The sequence below is a fragment of the Canis lupus genome, chromosome X (assembly GCF_048164855.1).
Source record: "Canis lupus baileyi chromosome X, mCanLup2.hap1, whole genome shotgun sequence".
Lineage (NCBI taxonomy): Eukaryota > Metazoa > Chordata > Mammalia > Carnivora > Canidae > Canis > Canis lupus.
Window position 1 is genome coordinate 113,360,784 of NC_132876.1, and position 16,956 is coordinate 113,377,739.

The 16,956-nt window shown below is 46.8% G+C and overlaps 1 protein-coding gene across 4 annotated transcripts in view; it reads right to left on the minus strand.

Annotated features, from left to right (window-relative positions):
- Positions 1-281: 281 nt before the first annotated feature.
- BMX (BMX non-receptor tyrosine kinase) overlaps positions 282-16,956 on the minus strand; it is a 52,207-nt gene continuing 35,532 nt past the window's right edge. For 3 of the 4 annotated variants that reach the window (XM_072816631.1, XM_072816632.1, XM_072816630.1), the window contains 6 exons: positions 16,665-16,836; positions 12,805-13,021; positions 11,955-12,019; positions 8,260-8,378; positions 5,075-5,232; positions 282-745 (listed from right to left, as the gene is read on the minus strand). In XM_072816631.1, coding sequence (XP_072672732.1) covers positions 671-745; positions 5,075-5,232; positions 8,260-8,378; positions 11,955-12,019; positions 12,805-13,021; positions 16,665-16,836 — 806 coding nt within the window. In that variant the 3' untranslated portion in view covers positions 282-670. The remainder of the gene's footprint in view (positions 746-5,074; positions 5,233-8,259; positions 8,379-11,954; positions 12,020-12,804; positions 13,022-16,664; positions 16,837-16,956) is intronic. The other variant, XM_072816633.1, reaches the window with a different exon arrangement.

The window sequence follows — 16,956 nt, forward strand, 5'->3', positions numbered from 1 at the left end:
GAGAGAGAGAGAGAGAGGAAGAGACAGAGCAAAGCGTGAGAATACAAGTAGGGGAAGAAGGGCAGAGGGAGATGGAGAAGCAGGCTCCCTGCTGAGCAGGGAGAGCCCCAGATGTGGGGCTCTCGATCTCAGGACCCCAGGATCATGACCTGAGCCAAAGGCAGATGCTTAGCCAACTGAGCCACCCAGGCGCCCCAGGAATCTGTTTTAATGAACCCTCCTTTTGATTTGCATACATGCTAAAGTTTGACAGCAATAAAACATGAAGGCAAATGTCCACATTTTGGTACTTGTTAACAACATATTTAATTATCGTGATAGTGATGATATAAGGAAAAGAACAAATATCCAACAAAGAATTTTTCAATTCTGTTCAATCTTTACACATGGTACACACTCTGTCTACCACAATCAGAAAATGTGCTTCTGCTGTAGGCTGGGAAGTATAATAATATAAAGAGCAGCATACACAAAACTACTAATTTGACTTAAATGTCAAGGAAATCTTTTGTTTCTTACCTTGTTCATTTTGAGATAATACAAGAGGCAAACAGTACACAGAATGCGATTAGCTAAATTACATGGTTTGCGCCTTGCTACTTTCCTTAAAAGGAATGAAAATGTTGGCCAGCATTGACGGTCCTTCTCATCAGATCTCCTCATTTCTTCTTCAAGGCTTGTCTTTTTCCCGAAGTGGTTCAATGGAAGATAGGAGTTGCTGAAATGTGGGACGCTTTTCTGGAAGCTAAATAAAAGAAAAACTCAAAGGCTTAGTTTATGGAAATTATGATTAAAAATAAAATATTGAAGATATGTGTACCTCAGTCCTAAAGCTAGTGACTTTTTAAGCATGGACACATTATGGACATTTCCACTAAAGACAAAACAACTAGAGCCCTAAGAGGTGGAAAAGAAACAGTAAGTCTCTTTATTTGCATAAGATATGGTTGTATGCCTGGAAAAACCAGGAGAATGAATGATAGAACCAACCCAAATGATAAGGAATTCACCCGGAGAGCAGTCTGCAAAATTAACATACAAAATCAATATTCTTCAGGTACATGTACAAGAACCAGTCAGAAGACGCGATGGAAGAGGAAACCCCATTTGGAGTAGCAACGACACCAAAATAAAATAAAAACAGAAACACAGCCCCCAAAATGAGGACAACTGTCAACACTGATGAAAAGGACAAATGTAGACTTACACACATAGAAAAACGTTACTTGTTCCTGAAGAGGACAAATCAATATCACAAAGATGTCAAATTTCCCTAGTTAAAATATAAACTAAACACAATCTCCTCCAAAAGATGAACAAGTTAGTTTCAAGCTGAACAAGTTGACTCTCTAGTTCATAGATTTTTTAAAGTATGCAGAAATAGCACCTGGAATGAATGTAACACTGTAGGTGAACTACATTGGGACTAAAACTTAAAAGATTAAACAATTAAACTCAATTTTTAAAAATGTCTGTAAAAATAGCTAGAAAAAGTATAAAAAAGGTGAGTAATGAGGGAGTACTAGCCTACCTTGGATTAACACATATTGGAAATCCTCTATAATTAGAACATTGCAGTGCTAGAACATGAATAGAGATCAGAGAACAGAAGAGAAAGGCCCCAGATAACCCCAAATGCGTATGGAAATTTCCTCTGTTAGCTATTTCGGCACTGTTAGATGGTATCTCATCCCTCGTGATGACATGGTCTTTTAATAAATGGTGCTGCAGCAAGCACGTAGTCATTTAGAAAATGACATCCTTGGATCCATGCTTCACACCATATACTGCAACAAACACACTAGATCGGAGACCTAAATGTGAAAGAGTGAAGCCATAAAAATACTAGAGGAAAATCTGAGTGAATGCTACTTTAATCAGGGGCTGGGGAAGCCTATCCAACTTTAACTCGGTTTCCAGAAGCAATAAAAGCCAATGTTAATATAGTCAACTCTATTTTTTTAAATCCTTTGCAAGGCAAAAACAACCATAAATGAAACCAAAAGATAAATGACAAACTGGGAGAAAATATTGACAACTCTCACAGATAAAGTGCTCATCTCTTTAATTTATAAAGGGGTCTTTAAAATCGAGGTGAGGGAAATCAAAAGCCTGATAGAACAAAGGGAAAAGAAACGCCGTCCAATTCTCAGAAAGATATCCCAAGTGCCCTTAAAAATATACCTCACTTGTGAGGAAAGATGTACATATACAAGCTGCACTAAAAGGCCATCTCTCCTCTCTCAGATTGGCAGAAATCCAGAAGCTTGACAATGGTCTGTGTCAGCGAGCTGGTGGGAAAATACCCACGCTGGCGGAGGGGCACCGACCCCGTAGAGGGAACCTGTATGCTCCTCTTATAAGAAAGAAAGGGAAGCACACATGTATGTACACACTCACTTTTGTGCAGAGAACTGTGGGAAAGATAAATTGGAATCTAACGGAAATTGTGAATGTGCTTCTAAAAATTGTGAAAGAGGATATTTTAAAAGTGGGAGACCAAAATGTACAAAATGATACGTGCAGGACCTTTGACCCGGGATTGTCTCTGTGCAAAGCCATCTCAACAGACCGACTGTGGGAAGAAGGCAGTTTGCTCCTGTTTGGGGGCCGCCCCATCCATCTGCTCCTGGCCTTAGTCCCAGGAGCTGGAGTGGGAAAGGCCAGGCAGGTTCCGGCCTTCGACTCCAAATCCCTGTCTGCTCCTCTTCTCCATCGGACGCGTGACAGCACGAAGTCAGCCTGCTTGGGGGCAGCGGCAGGTCTCTAACTCTGCTCTGGCCCCACCGGACCGCCCAGCGCTGCCCGCGGCCCTCAGCACCATAGGCGCTACATGGGGGTGTGAGGGGTGGGGGGGCCTCATTTAGCAAGCGAGGCGCCATAGGGTGGGAAATCATGAAGCGCCCCCATCCCAGGGGATGGTGTCAGGCGAAAGGATCAAGTATTATTGTGTGATACAGCCAGCAACTCGGCCAGTGGGGGACTCGAGGCTCCAACACAAGACAGGAGCTCTACGTGTGTGCGGCAAGTTCTTCCTAGCACCCCGCCGAGCGCCTGGTGCACAGGGGCCCTGTGAACCTACAACCACAGACACGAGGAGCACTTACTGTGGTCCAGGCACTGCTCTGAGGCCTTGACAATATTAACTCATGCAACCCACACGATAATCCTATGATGGGGTGGGGGGCGCCTGGGTGGCTCAGCTGAGCGGCTGCCTTCAGCTCAGGGTGTGACCAGGGTCCTGGGATCAAATCCCGCATGGGGCTCCCTGCATGGTGCCTGCTTCTCCCTCTGCCTGTGTCTCTGCCTCTCTCTCTGTGCCTCTCATTAATAAATAAATATTTTTTTTTAAATCCTATGAGCGGAGGGCTACTTTTTGGTAAAGCACAGAGATGGTAGGAGGCTTATACAAGGTCACACAGCTAGTATTGGTACTCGGCATTCTGGCTCCACAGTGCACGTGCTTAGCCATGACACCCATCTGCCTTCTACTGGTGGAGGAATGAATACAGGAATGCGGCATCAGGCCCTCTGTCGACGAGGCAGTAGCATATAATGGCTACGAGCTTTGGGCTTTTCAATTAATGTTCTTAAAAGTCCCCTATTATCAAGTACTCTCTAAAGTCTTCCATGGCTCCCCATTGCCTGTAAAAAAGCAAAACTCACACTCCTCTCCCTGTGGTTCAGTCTGCAGCATCCGGACCAGACCTCTTCCTCCGACTAATTCCCAGCCCTTCCAACGGTAGCTACAGCCGAGCACACCCTGCTCCTTCTGGCCTCCTCACCTTGGTTGTGCCGGTCTCCCCTGGACACCCTTGACCACGTCTCCACTCACCTGACTGTGGACACTCTGCTGAGGTTCCCTGACCTGGCTCAGATAACAGTGCTCTCCTCTGACCTCTTTCTGCACTTGCCTACGTTTCTATGCTGCACGTATAATTAGAAACTGCTGGGTGTTTCCAATCTCACAGTGGGGCGTGTGTGTGTGTGTGTGCAGGTGTGCCCACGTGCGTGCACGCGTAAGTGTGTGTAAAGACTGACTTCCCTGAGGACAGAGACGGAGCTTTGTATTTCCTTACCATCCACCCCCCTTAGTTCTACGGACATCGTAGATGGTTTGTGAGTCAGTCCCCTGCCACGTGAGCTCCATGCCTACTGCCACACACCCTCTTATTCCCCAAGTGCACGGAATGGTTTCGTCACCATCGGGGAGGATGGGAAGAGAGGAGGGACTAGTGTCCATTATGCATTGTCCACGCGTGCTCATAGGTTCTCCGCGACACGTTTTCTATCTCAGGAGAGGCCCCACGGTGTTGTGGTTAAGAACAGGGACTCTGACGCTAGCCCAGCTGTGTGACCCTGGGCAAGTCACTTAACCTCGCTGGGTCTGTTTCCTCTTCTCTTAGCTTTTTTTTTTTTTTTTTAAGATTTTATTTATTTATTCATGAGAGACACAGAGAGAGAGGCAGAGAGAGAAGCAGGCTCCATGCAGGGAGCCTGATGTGGGACTCGATCCCGGGTCTCCAGGATCAGGCCCTGGGCCGAAGGCGCCGCTAAACCACTGAGCCTCCCGGGCTGCCCCTCTCCTCTTAGTTTTGGCCGCGATAGCACGTACTTCCTAGTATGTTGCCTGATGAACAAATGGGTTAATATTTATGAAGTTCTAGGGATCCCTGGGTGACTCAGTGGTTTAGCACCTGCCTTGGGCCCAGGGCGTGATCCTGGAGTCCCGGGATCGAGTCCCACGTCAGGTTCCCTGCGTGGAGCCTGCTCCTCCCTCTGCCTGTGTCTCTGCCTCTCTCTCTCTCATGAATAAATAAATAAAATCTTTAAAATATATATATTTATGAAGTTCTTCAAACGGTGCTGGACGTAAGTGGCTCGTTACGCTGGTAGCCCCTGCACCTGCACCTGCACCTGCACCTGCGCGGCCGCGCTGCTGGGTTTCACTCCCGAACGCTTGAGGCCCGTTGGGGCCGCCCGGGGCAGGCGCTTCGGTCAAAGCGGCCCGGCCCACGGGTCCTGGGCAACCGCCCTGGGCGCACCCGCCGCCGGCCCCCCGGGGTGCACTTGCCTCGTGCCAGCAGCCGTACATGATCTGGTAGACGGTGTCCGACGCCAGTTGGGGCCGGTAGAGCCGGTGGCCCTGGGAGACCTTCACAACCACCTGCGAGTTGTCGTACAGGTCGTAGGGCTGCTTCCCCAGGCTGAACACTTCCCACATCAGGATCCCTACGGCACACGGAGGGCGGCCGGCGGACAAAGGAAAGGCCGTGTCAGCAGGTGCAGGCTCGGGGAGGCTCCGGCCGGGGCGAGGGAGCCCGGGGAACCAGTCCCAGCCAGAGGCCCGGGCGTGGAAGGTGGCCCTGTGCCCTCGCCTCCGGAGCCCACCGTCCCTTCTCCACGGTCCTCCTCTTGCCGGCCAGCGGGCCATCGGGAAGGCAGCTGCAGGGGGGCTACTGGGGGCCAAGATTCCGGGGTGCTTCCGAGAGGCGGCTGGGGCCTCGTCCCCCCGCACCCCCGGACAGACAACCCCAGCCCAGCCCCTCCTTTCTCTCTGCCTCGGCGGCTGTGCCACGTCTCACCGCCCCGTCAAATCGGCCGCCCGAGCGGATTTACAGGAAAGATCACTGACAAAATTCCTCCTTTTGCCTCGATGGTCCCTGGTATGTTGTGGGTCAGGTGTCCTTTTGAGACTCTGATCACCACCACTGGCTCTCCCTCGGGAACGTGAGTGCCCGGCACGTCTGTGCTCGCTCTCTGGATGGTCATGGTGTCCCGAAGGCCCTCGGAGGCCGCCGCGGACTCCGGGTCTAGATACGGGGTCCTGGCCGCGGCGGCTGCGGCCTCGAGCTCGCCTCTGCCGCTTACAGGCCGGGCAGCGCCTCAGCCACCCTCCGAGCACGCTCCCGTCTCCTCCCGGGGGGGGGGGGGGGGGCACGTCCCAGGGTTGCCGCGAGCACGGCCAGGAGAAAGCACCGGCCGCTACGCGTGCTCCCTGCGTGGTGGCCAGTGTGCTGTCGTCCCGGCCTAGCCGCAGGATTTCAACAGTCGGCCAGCTTCGAGACTTTGGGCAGCCAGAAATATGTAAGAAGGAAGAAAATTATTCTAGAACCGTACCTGAAGGACTAACTTCAAAATTTCTTTGACTTTCAGGGCCACAGATTTTATGTAAAATATTTACAATAAGGCAATATTACAAGTTGCTGTGGCTGTTTTTTTTTAAGATTTTATTATTTATTCATGAGACACACACACACACACACACACACACACACAGAGGCAGAAGGAGAAGCAGGCTCCACACAGGGAGCCCGACGTGGGACTCGATCTCACGACTCCAGGATCAGGCCCTGGGCTGAAGGTGATGCTAACTGCTGAGCCATCCCGGCTGCCCTGTATTTTTTTTTTAAACAACCTTCTAAAACAACCATCCAAGAGTATACTGCTCCCTTCACAGTTCTGTCTTTGAAGGTCCACTTATCCCAAAAGTAATATTGTTTCAAATATTCAAATCCACTTATTCAAATCCACAAATTCAAATATTCAAATCCACTTATCCCAAAAGTAATATTGTTTCAAATATCCGTGGGGCCTCCTCTCCTTTGAGCCTCCTCTCCTTTGAGAATTGTTTTCAAAAAAAAAAAATTGTTTTCAGAGGCCCTGGTTCATTTTGAATGTCCTCATTGGAAACAAATTACTTCTGAATGGATTTAGTGTTTGCAAATAGCCAGAAAATATCCGGAGCCAACTTCTAGTTCCTAGGGGGAGTAATCAAGCCCGGTGATGCCACTTTTTGGTCAAAAACAAACTGTAACTCTTGAGTAAGGATACTGAGTTTTAAAAGCATCTTTCATAAGGCGTATCAACACATGGAGAGTGAAACTAATTTTGACAAGTTAATCAGCCCATAAAGGATGTCAAGTATTCACCACAATGCTATCTTCGTGGCTTTTCTTTCTTCTGTGTACATTGAATTATTTTTTTAAGTGAACGATACTACTTTGACAAAAGTAGTATTTTAAAAATGTGTGTCGTGTAAAAAAATAAATGGCTAACTAAATTTTCTTTTACTCATGCAGTCTTTTGGATGTCATATAAAAAGTCAAATTATGCTTATGGACCAAGATAGACATGCAATAGGTCTCAGTTGCAGTTCATATATCCATAACTTTATGATAATTTGGATAATTTACCCTGCATCCCTCTGACAGTGATCGTAAGCAGGCCTGACGTTTCTCGTAGCATAGAAAGATCAGAAAATCCACCTAATCGCAACCTAAGAATCATTTCTGTCCTCTAATTACCTTTACTCAATTTCAGTATGGCTCTTTAATAAAATAGGGGTCAGCAAACCTTTTCTGTGAAGGGTCACATAGCAGGTATTTTTAAACTCTGTAGGTGGTACAGCATCTCTGGCAACTACCCCACTCTGCGGTTACAGTAGGAAATCAGACACAATACAGGAATGAGTGGGCAAGGCTTGCTCCAGGACAACTTTATTTACAGCAACAGGCCACCGGGTTTGGTCCCGGGCCAAGGTTTGCTGACCCCTGATCTAGTGATGAATTTTAACGAGGATGCTAGCTGAAATGAGTATGAGCTGCACACAGCACCGAGCCGTGTTTGGGGCTTGCACCAGGCATGCCCAAAGGGTTGGTCGATGCCAAAGGGGATGGTGGTCACAGCTGCTTTCATGCAGGACGTCCAAGACTACATCTCAAGCCCTTCAACATTTTGGGTTTCACGCAAACTCGGTTCTAGTTTTTAAGGGCTCCTCTCTAAAAACTGTTAGAGGGGGACGCGTGGGAAGCTCAGCAGTTGAGCGTCTGCCTTTGGCTCAGGTCATGATCCTGGGGTCCTGGGATCGAGTCCCGCATCGGGCTCCCTGCATGGAGCCTGCTTCTCCCTCTGCCTGTGTCTCTGCCTCTCTCTCTCTCTCTGTGTCTCTCATGAATAAATAAATAAAATCTTAAAAAAAAAGAAAAAGAAATCTCCAGTGGAAGAGCTTGTATCTCCTACGGTTCGATACCGTGGGCGCTAGCAGCATGCAGGTTTCCTACAGTGACAGTGACAGCCCGACGCGGCCCAGCACAGGTCAGAGGTCAGCACCCTCTTCCATCTCTAGCTCAGGCCACTCGGGCATTTCGTCAGCGCTCGGGGCTTCTGCTAAGAATGGATGTTTGCTGCTCTTGCGGTTTCCTGTTGGGGAAGCGAGCTTACGAAACGGGGCTGGGGCCCGTGTGGCCACGTTCTTACCGAATGCCCAAACGTCCGACTTGCTGCTGTATTTGAAGTAGTGGAACACCTCTGGGGCTGACCACTTGACCGGGAACTTTGTTCCTACTGAGCTGACGTACTGGTCATCGAGAACATACCTGCGGGGACAAAGGTGCACACAGAGCTTCAGGCCCCGGGCCGTGCAGAGTGAGAGGCCTCTGCGGGCTGGGTGCTGGGGGCCGCAGAGCCCCGCCGACTGGGGGGGGGGGAGCCTCGCTTCTCTAGGTCTCCTGCCTCCTTGCAACGTGTAGCTTTACCCAAAGGCCGCTTCTGGCCTGTAGGCTTTGGAAAAATCACATCCCCCTTGGCAGGTACCGATATCTGAATGCAAAACATTTGATGAACATAGAAAAACACGAAAAAATGTAAAAATAGAATGACTCAGGATCTCACCCTGAAGATAATTTGTAATGCGCGCTTGCTCGTACTTTCCAATCTTTTGTCCTACGTTTAATATGAACGAAATTGGGTTTCTTTCGTACTAAGGTTTGCTTTTTCCTTTAACGGCCTCACAAGAGCATTTTCCCTACATGGTTACATTTGCTTGCGCGGCATCGTGTTTAATGACTGAATAGTATTCGCTCCTATGGACTAACGTTGTAGGGTTTCACCTTGTAAGTTGCTTCTGATCTGCTGTTACAAGCAATAATGAAGGACAGTATCCTCTGGAGACATCGAGACCTTAAAAATATATATTCAAGGATCTGCACTGTATAATAATGATAAAAATAGAAGCAACCTCAATGTCCACCTGTCGAGGAGCAATTAAATATGCTAAAGCACAGTAATGCAGCAGAACAGTACGTGGCCATTTAAGGAACAAGGGAGCTCGATATTTCCCAAAATTAAAGAATGCCCATGGCAAATGGGTACGTGCAAAAGTAGATACATATAATGTAATTCCATTTTTAAAAATTTTAATTCCGGTATAGTTAATATACAGTGTGGCATTAGGTTCAGGGGTACAATATAGTGATCTGACACCTCCATATATGACTCGGGGCTCTTCAAAGCGAGTGTACTCTTAATCCCCTTTGTCTGTCTTTGTGGGAACAAACAATAAATGCACATATTTGTGTATATGATTGGGTATACTTCGGAATGAGGTATGAAAGGGCATCTGTCAAATGTGTTAGCAGTAGTTACTCCTACTGCTGAAAATAAGGGGAAGGCGGGGCAGATTCTACTCTTTACCTTCTATGCTCTTGCTATATTTCTCACAAGAAGCATCTATCTCTTAGTTCTATAACTAATAGAGGGGAACCTCATATATTTGCCTAGAAAAAAGCAAATAAATAAGGACTCTTAAGAAAAAAGGAAAATGAGGGGCGCCTGGTAGCTCAGTTGGTCAAGCGCCCAACTCCTGGTTTCGGCTCAGGTCATGATCTCAGGGTGATGGGATCCAGCCCCACAGCTGGCTCTGTGCTCTGCGGGAGCCCACTTGGGATTCTCTCTCCCTCTCCATCTGCCCTTCCCCCACTCGCTCTGGCTCTCTCTCCCTCTAAAATGAATAATAAAAGTGAATAATTTCTTTTTTAAATGAATAAAATGAACAATAATAAAATGAATCATTTCTTTTTTAAAAAAGGAAAATGAAAGATATGGAAACTGAAATTTTGGATGTACTTCATGGGAAAACTATACACACCGAAAATGTGTTAGAGGTATATACTGTAATTTAAAATGTCAGAAAAATCTGGTTTTGAAAATCTTTATTTGAAATATTAACAATATTAATATTATGTGAATACTATATTAATATTTAATTTATGACTATATTGTGAATAGAATAGGAATACTAATAGCAATAATAAAGTACACTTTCACGGGATTACATAAAGCACCTTCCATACTTCCCTTCCCAGACCCCCTCAGCAGCTCTAGACACCACAAGACACCCAGAAACTCCCCTGGCACTGGGTTCTGCTCATGGCTTAAACTTTCCTTTGAATCATCAGGCTCAAGTGAAGTCACAGGCTTCTGAATGGTGGCAGCACAGGACTTCATGAGCAACAGGGCCTGTTCCATGGCCTCCAGGATTCCTTATTCAGAGCAAGACCTCATGTCTCCCTTTTTCTCAGCCTCAAAGAACTTGACAAGTATATTCCCTGGATGCCAGCATACCAGCCAGTATTCCCACTATGAGAGCAGGTGGGGATCAGTTTCCCTGTTCTAGGAGCTTCTCCTTGCCCTAGAAGCTGTACACAGCGCTTTCTCTCACACTTGGAGAGCTACACATTTGGAGAATCGGTGAAGGAGGCTCAGTGTATGGCGGCTGGAGGGATGGCAAGTAGCACACAGCTAATGGGACATCTCGACCATGTTGAGGTGTCCCAGAAGAGAGGCACTTCTCAGTATTGAATTTTGGAGAAGACTTCAAAAACAGATCCTCCTGGAGCGCCTGGCTGGCTCAGCTGGAGGCGCATGTGACTCGTGATCTCAGGGTAGTGAGTTTGAGGCTCATACTGGGTATAGAGCTTACTAAAAAAATAAACTTTAAAAAAACCCACCCAGATCCTCTTACGGTGTTTTAGGGCTGGGTACACTAAATATAGAGGTAGGCTTAGTCCACTCTTCAGACTTCTTTGAAGCTATACTATTCCTGCTCAGAATTGTGTGAGTTTATGTTGAATTGACACAACTTTCTAGCTGCATTTTGTCTCAATGTTGACATCTACTTGCCCTCTGGACTAAGCTGATGATTCTGAGGGCAGGGATTATGCCGTCCATACCAGGATCTCCCACAAGGCCTTGGCATTATGTAGCTGCTCAGTAAATGCTGAATGGAAAGGCCAACGTGTGCATCTTTGTTTCCTCCGTAAAACCAGGAAAAGTGCCTCTGAAGATGCATAATAAAGATAATGGAAGATGTCTTTAAACTACTATCATAAAATAATTTCTCTAAATCATAAAGTGGTGCTAGAATGCCAAATAACAGAATCTCAAAGTCTACTTTCATGCCTTACTTGGTTATACAGAATAGTTAATGACATGACAGTGAAAACTTTCCTAGTGTTAGCGCTATGCCTATTTGAATGAATATTAACAAGTATACAGAAAGGGCTGAAGGAACCCTGCTTGAGTTAAAATACATACATAAAAAATGTGTTTATGCCAATAATCTGGCTATGACACATTACACCTGAATATTTATTACTATTTACGAGTGTTTATTTTATACTTTATAATATTTATATTTATTAGTATTTATTTTATACTTTATAATTATATATAAAATTCTATATAAAAATTCTATATAAAAATATAAATTTATATATAATTTTATTATAATCTAATAAAATTATATTATTATATATCATTAAAGATTATTATAAAAATCATATAATTAAAAATCATATTATTATAATTATATATCATAAAAGTCATTTTATAATTTAATATAAGTTGTATTATATAACTAAATATATAATCATATATATCTCAAAAAATGCGCATATAAGTTTTATATATAATTATATATTTATATATAGTCCTATATATTTCATATACTTGTATTTATATATGCTTGTATATTATATATGTGATTCATGAATCATCTGCTAGTTGTACAATCTTAGTTTGCCTCATGTGGGCCTTATTTCCAAAGAAGTCCTGGGGTTCAGTTCACACTGGTGGGCAACCACGTGTCACCGCGTCGCCGCCCGGTGGCTTACCTGGTCATTCCGAAGTCCGACACTTTCACCGAGAGGTCGCTGTCTACCAAGCAGTTCCGAGCCGCCTTTGGAAGAAAAACAGAATCGCCACGTGGTCAGAGTGGCCCGGAATCTCCGGACGCCAGAATCCAGCGTCTTCCTTCCCGCTGGCGGAGTCCTCACGGAGCCTGACATTGCCAATCGCACCCCCCAGATGTTGAGGCACCTTCTCCTTGGCAGTTCTGCAGCTTTCGGGGCGAAGACGTGCTCCCCTGCGTATCTTCACGCACGCACCCACCCGGCCAAACAGCCCGAAGGACGTTACGCGTTCAACACAGAGCCTCAGCTCGTGGGCAAGAAGGGAAGCGTTATTTCCAGAAGGTTCCTTCGCCGCCCTGGCCTGGCGGGATGGCAGCGTGCCTTCGGGAGCTCAAGGGGACCCCTAAAGATAAACAGCAGCTCCCACCGAGCCAGGCCCTGCCCACGCCCCCCCAACCCCCGGGGGGCCAAAGACACGCGCAGATGTCGCCTCCTTTCCCTTTTGGGTTTCCCAGGCCGCTCCAGCACTGAGCCCTCCTGGGGCAAAGGCCACCTGGCACCTAATGCTGGTGAGACGCCGACACTGACCAAAGTCTTTCCCTTTCACCGGTTCTCCTTCCTACCAGGACACGGCCACCTGCGTCCTGACGGCCGCTCCTCCCAATCTCTTATTTTGCAATTGCGGTTTTCATCCCACAAGGTCATGTGCTTGAGCACGTCACAGGTGGGCACGGGAAGAGCCAAGCGCTCGCCCCTGATGTCCTTCCCAAGGACCCCGTCACTGCAGGTGGGGACGCTGCGCTGCTTGCTTGCCCCGAGCGGCTCTGCTTACCAGGTCCCTGTGTATGAACTGGTGGCTCTCCAAGAAGGCCATGCCTTCACACACGTCGTAGCACATCTCCAAGAGCTGGGACGCCTCCAGTCCCTTCCCGTGACTCTTCAGGTAATTCAGCAAGCAGCCATTGGTGATATACTCGGTCACTATGTATATGGGGTATCTCTTGGAGCACACCCCATAGAATTTCACCAGCTTCGGATGGCTGAGTTTCCTGGAAATGACAGATTGGCAGAGTTCACTACTGAATTTGCACACTCCGGTTTCCAGATGTTCTGAAAAACAATCACTCTCACATTTTTGCTTGTTTTAATCGCCCCCCCCCCCCTTCTACTTGAACAAAGAGAGAAAAACGTTGTGCATTTTATTCTGGGAGCATTAGCCTTTGAAAGCAAAAAGAAAAGAAAAAAAAATCTGCCTCTTAGACGACATCAACACCCCCAGTAGCAAGTTAGCAGTTGTGGGTGCTCTGTGCACCTTTCCCACAGAGAACCAGCGGAACAGGGGTCTGTTGCCTCAAAAATCTCATTGAGTCTCCCGGCATCTAGAGAGCCTCCATGCCTGATGTGCCTCAGCCTCACACACTGAGGGCAATCACTTCCACTCTAAAGTATTTAACTTTCTAAGTTTTGAAGTCCAAGCACTTTTATTCTCAAAAACAAAAAAACAAAAAAACAAAAAAACAAAAAAACAAAACAGTTGTATCAGAATGTGAAGGGTGCAGGAAAAATGAAAATAGTTGCCATGTTAGGGAAGTGAGATTAGCCATGAGTTCTCTTTCTTTTTTTTTAATTCGTTTTACATTATTGTTACATTATCTTTCTTTTTCTTTTAAGATTTATTTGAGAAAGAGCACACACAAGTGGGGGAAGGGGCCCAGGGAGAATGAGAGAGAATCTCAAGCAAACTCTCCACTCAGAGGCCTATGTGGGGCTTGATACCATGACCCCGAGATCCTGACCTGAGCTGAAATCACGGGTCCAACGCTTAACCGACTGAGCTACCCAGGCACCTCACGTTATCTTTCAATAATTAATTTAGAAAACAGTAATGATATGACATAGCCCTTCTGGTAGGTGATGACAGATAGACGCTCAGCTGTTACGCTGCTCATCTAGTTGTCCATATACTTGATCAATGTACAGGCTAATTCTTTAATGTTCAGGTGTTTAAAGTAAACCTAAAGCCAACATGTCGATTTTAGAATTTTTTATGAGCATTTATTCAATATTCTCTATAGTTAGAACTGTTTATTATTATTTTTTGTTTTTATTTTTTAAAGATTTTATTTATTTTTTTCATGAGAGACACAGAGAGAGAGGCCCAGACACAGGCAGAGGGAGAAGCAGGCTCCATGCAGGGAGCCTGATGCAGCACTGGATCCCAGGACCCCGGGATCACGACCTGAGCCACAGGTAGATGCTCATCCACTGAGCCACCCAGGTGCCCCAGTTATAACTATTTGAGTAGTTCTTTTCTTCCTTCTTGGTTTAGGGACATGCCTTATCAGGTTGCTCAAGGCTATCTATGAGCTCTGTCATGCCTCCTTTCAGCTCTTTTAGAGAACGGCCTGGAACTCAGCATTGCTCCCTACGGGGGGGTGCTAGTGGTGGGACAAAGGTCCCTCACCCAATAAAAGCTGTTCTGTGAACAAATTCAGTCACTGACCAGGGGCCCCATGGTGGGGACACCATGGCAACTGATACTGCCCGCATGATAGGCCTCAAATTGGCCATCGGCTGAGCGGTAGCATTGTCCTCTTAAGGTACAGTTTGACCTCCTTCTTTGTGACTAGGTGATTTGTTAATGACTTTTCATGATTCTGTGTGATTACCAGCCATCTAGTAGCAAAAACTATGTTTTAAAGGTACACCATGACACGGGTTACACTATAAACCTAAAGGAGTTTCCCCTAGATTTTTCTGTCCTACAAAAGGAGGACATCAGGGGCCTCCTCCCCAGTTTTAAGACAGTATAATTGCCAAAGCCAGGACAGGCTACATAATTTGCAGGGACCAGGTATGAAATGAAAATCTTTATTTAAGGATTATTCAGAATTTCAAAATGGTGTGGGGTCAGGGTGGCTCAGTCAGTGAGTGTCTGACTTGATTTCAGCTCAGGGTCATGAGATCGAGCCCTGTGTCGGGCTCCACGCTCAGCAGGGAGTCTGCTTAGGATTCTCTCTCCCTTTCTCTCTGTCCCTCCCCCCACTCGAATGCTCTCTCTCTCTCTCTCTCTCACTCTCTCTCAAATAAATACATCTTTAAAAAAATAGAGAATCTCAAGATGGGGACATCACAGCAGTAAACCAAGTGCAGAGCCCTTCTAAATGTGGCGGCCCTCAAGGTGGTGCAGGTGGCCCGTGAAGCCAGCCCTTGCCAAAGGCTTATCTTCACATGGTACCTCTGCTTCCAGACAGTTCTGCAGTTGTGGTCAAAGTGATAGTTCTGACTGTCCTGGTACCTTTGGTCTTCATGAGAGAATGACTAAGGAAGTGGACACTGGAATATCTGCCTGGGTTTGCATCTCTGCTCTGCCACTTTTACTAGTGTGGTGACCTTGGACCCATTATTTAACATTTCTGTGCTTCAGCTTCCTATAAAACAAAGATAACAATGGTACCTCTGTCGCAGGCTTCTTAGGAGGGCTGAATGCATTAATATTTATAAAGTGCTCAGAGAGATGCCTGTAAATGCCACATAAGTGTTTAAAATTTGTTTAAAGGGCCCTTACTCTGCAGCAGGCTAGGCTTCGTGATCTCAACTGTCTTTGATCAAAATCCTGCTGTGGCATTGTTCTTCGTATCATGTTGATCAGTTCCCTAAAGGCAGGATGACCAGCTGTCCCAGTTTGCCTGGGACTGAGGGGTTCCTGGATCACAGGCCTTTCCGTGCTAGAGCAGAAGAGTCTCAGGCACACCTGGGTGCTCCGTGTAAGAGCGGGGGGCGGGAGGGGGAGAGATAGAGATAGAGATAGAGAGAGAGCATGCGAGCAAGCCAGCTCAAAGAGAAAAAGAACACATCTGTTTGGAGCTAAGGCCCGTTAGGAAGCGCATCTTCATTTATCAGGTGAGGAAAGAAGTAGGGTGAGAAAGGGGTTCTGTGAGACTGGTTCCAGGAAGGAGAAGGATATTGTCCATAGGGCATTAGTTTTCAGTCTTGCCTTAGTTCTGGCCCCTAGAGGCTCCTGCCCTTGGGCAAGTGCTTTCCACGGCCCCACTCTGTTCCTCATCCCACCACGCACCTCCCCGAAGGGCCAAGGCATACCTACTCAGCACCCATGCATCCCTTTTTCTTGATCACCCTTGGGGTACCAGGACTCTGGAATCCCCTGTCCACGGAGTCCTGAGGCCTCTTCCAGGACTGTGTGGACTCATCCTGGGCCAGTCCCCCTAAGAGTGAACCATGCTATTGGCGTGCCTACCCCTAACCAAGACCCTTAGCTGATAGACAGCTGTCTGTTGGAGACACAGAAGGAGCTTGGAGGTACTGAATGCCATGTCTGCACTTGAGTACTGAGTACAGTGCAGGGCAGAGCTGGGGTGGGAAGAGAAAGGCGAGGGGTAGAGTGGGTGGTTGAGGGCTGACATGTGCCAGAGGCTGGTTTCTCTAAAGAGTCTTGGGAATTCTAAACTGGAATATGGCCTCTGAGGTTGGTACAGAGGTCTACCCGTTAAAGCAGGAGCATAGAACTGATTTTATTCACCAGTGTGTCAGCTTGCTTTACAGCTGCTAAATAATACCTGCCATATGTGGACTCTTGCTCTAGGCCTTGCAAATGTTGGGGACAGGCCTGTTAGCGTGAATGCCCCACCCCCACGGTAAGGGCCAAACTGCCATTCCTCAGGAGAAACTTACATCATGGTCTGAGCCTCCTGGAAGAATTCATCTTCGGACATGGAGCCCTCCTTGATCATCTTAATGGCAACATCATACTGGCCCTTCCACTTGCCCAGATGGACTACTCCAAACTGACCACTCCCCAGCTCCTTCAGGAGGGTAATCTCTTCTCTCTTCAGTTCCCATATTCCTAATGAGGCAATATAGACACTCTTCAGGATGAGAATGGAAGGCTTTGGGGCTAACAGCTTCCCAAGGGACTTCTCCAGTGAGTTTCATATTGGCAATATGAAGAACAGCAAGACTTTTG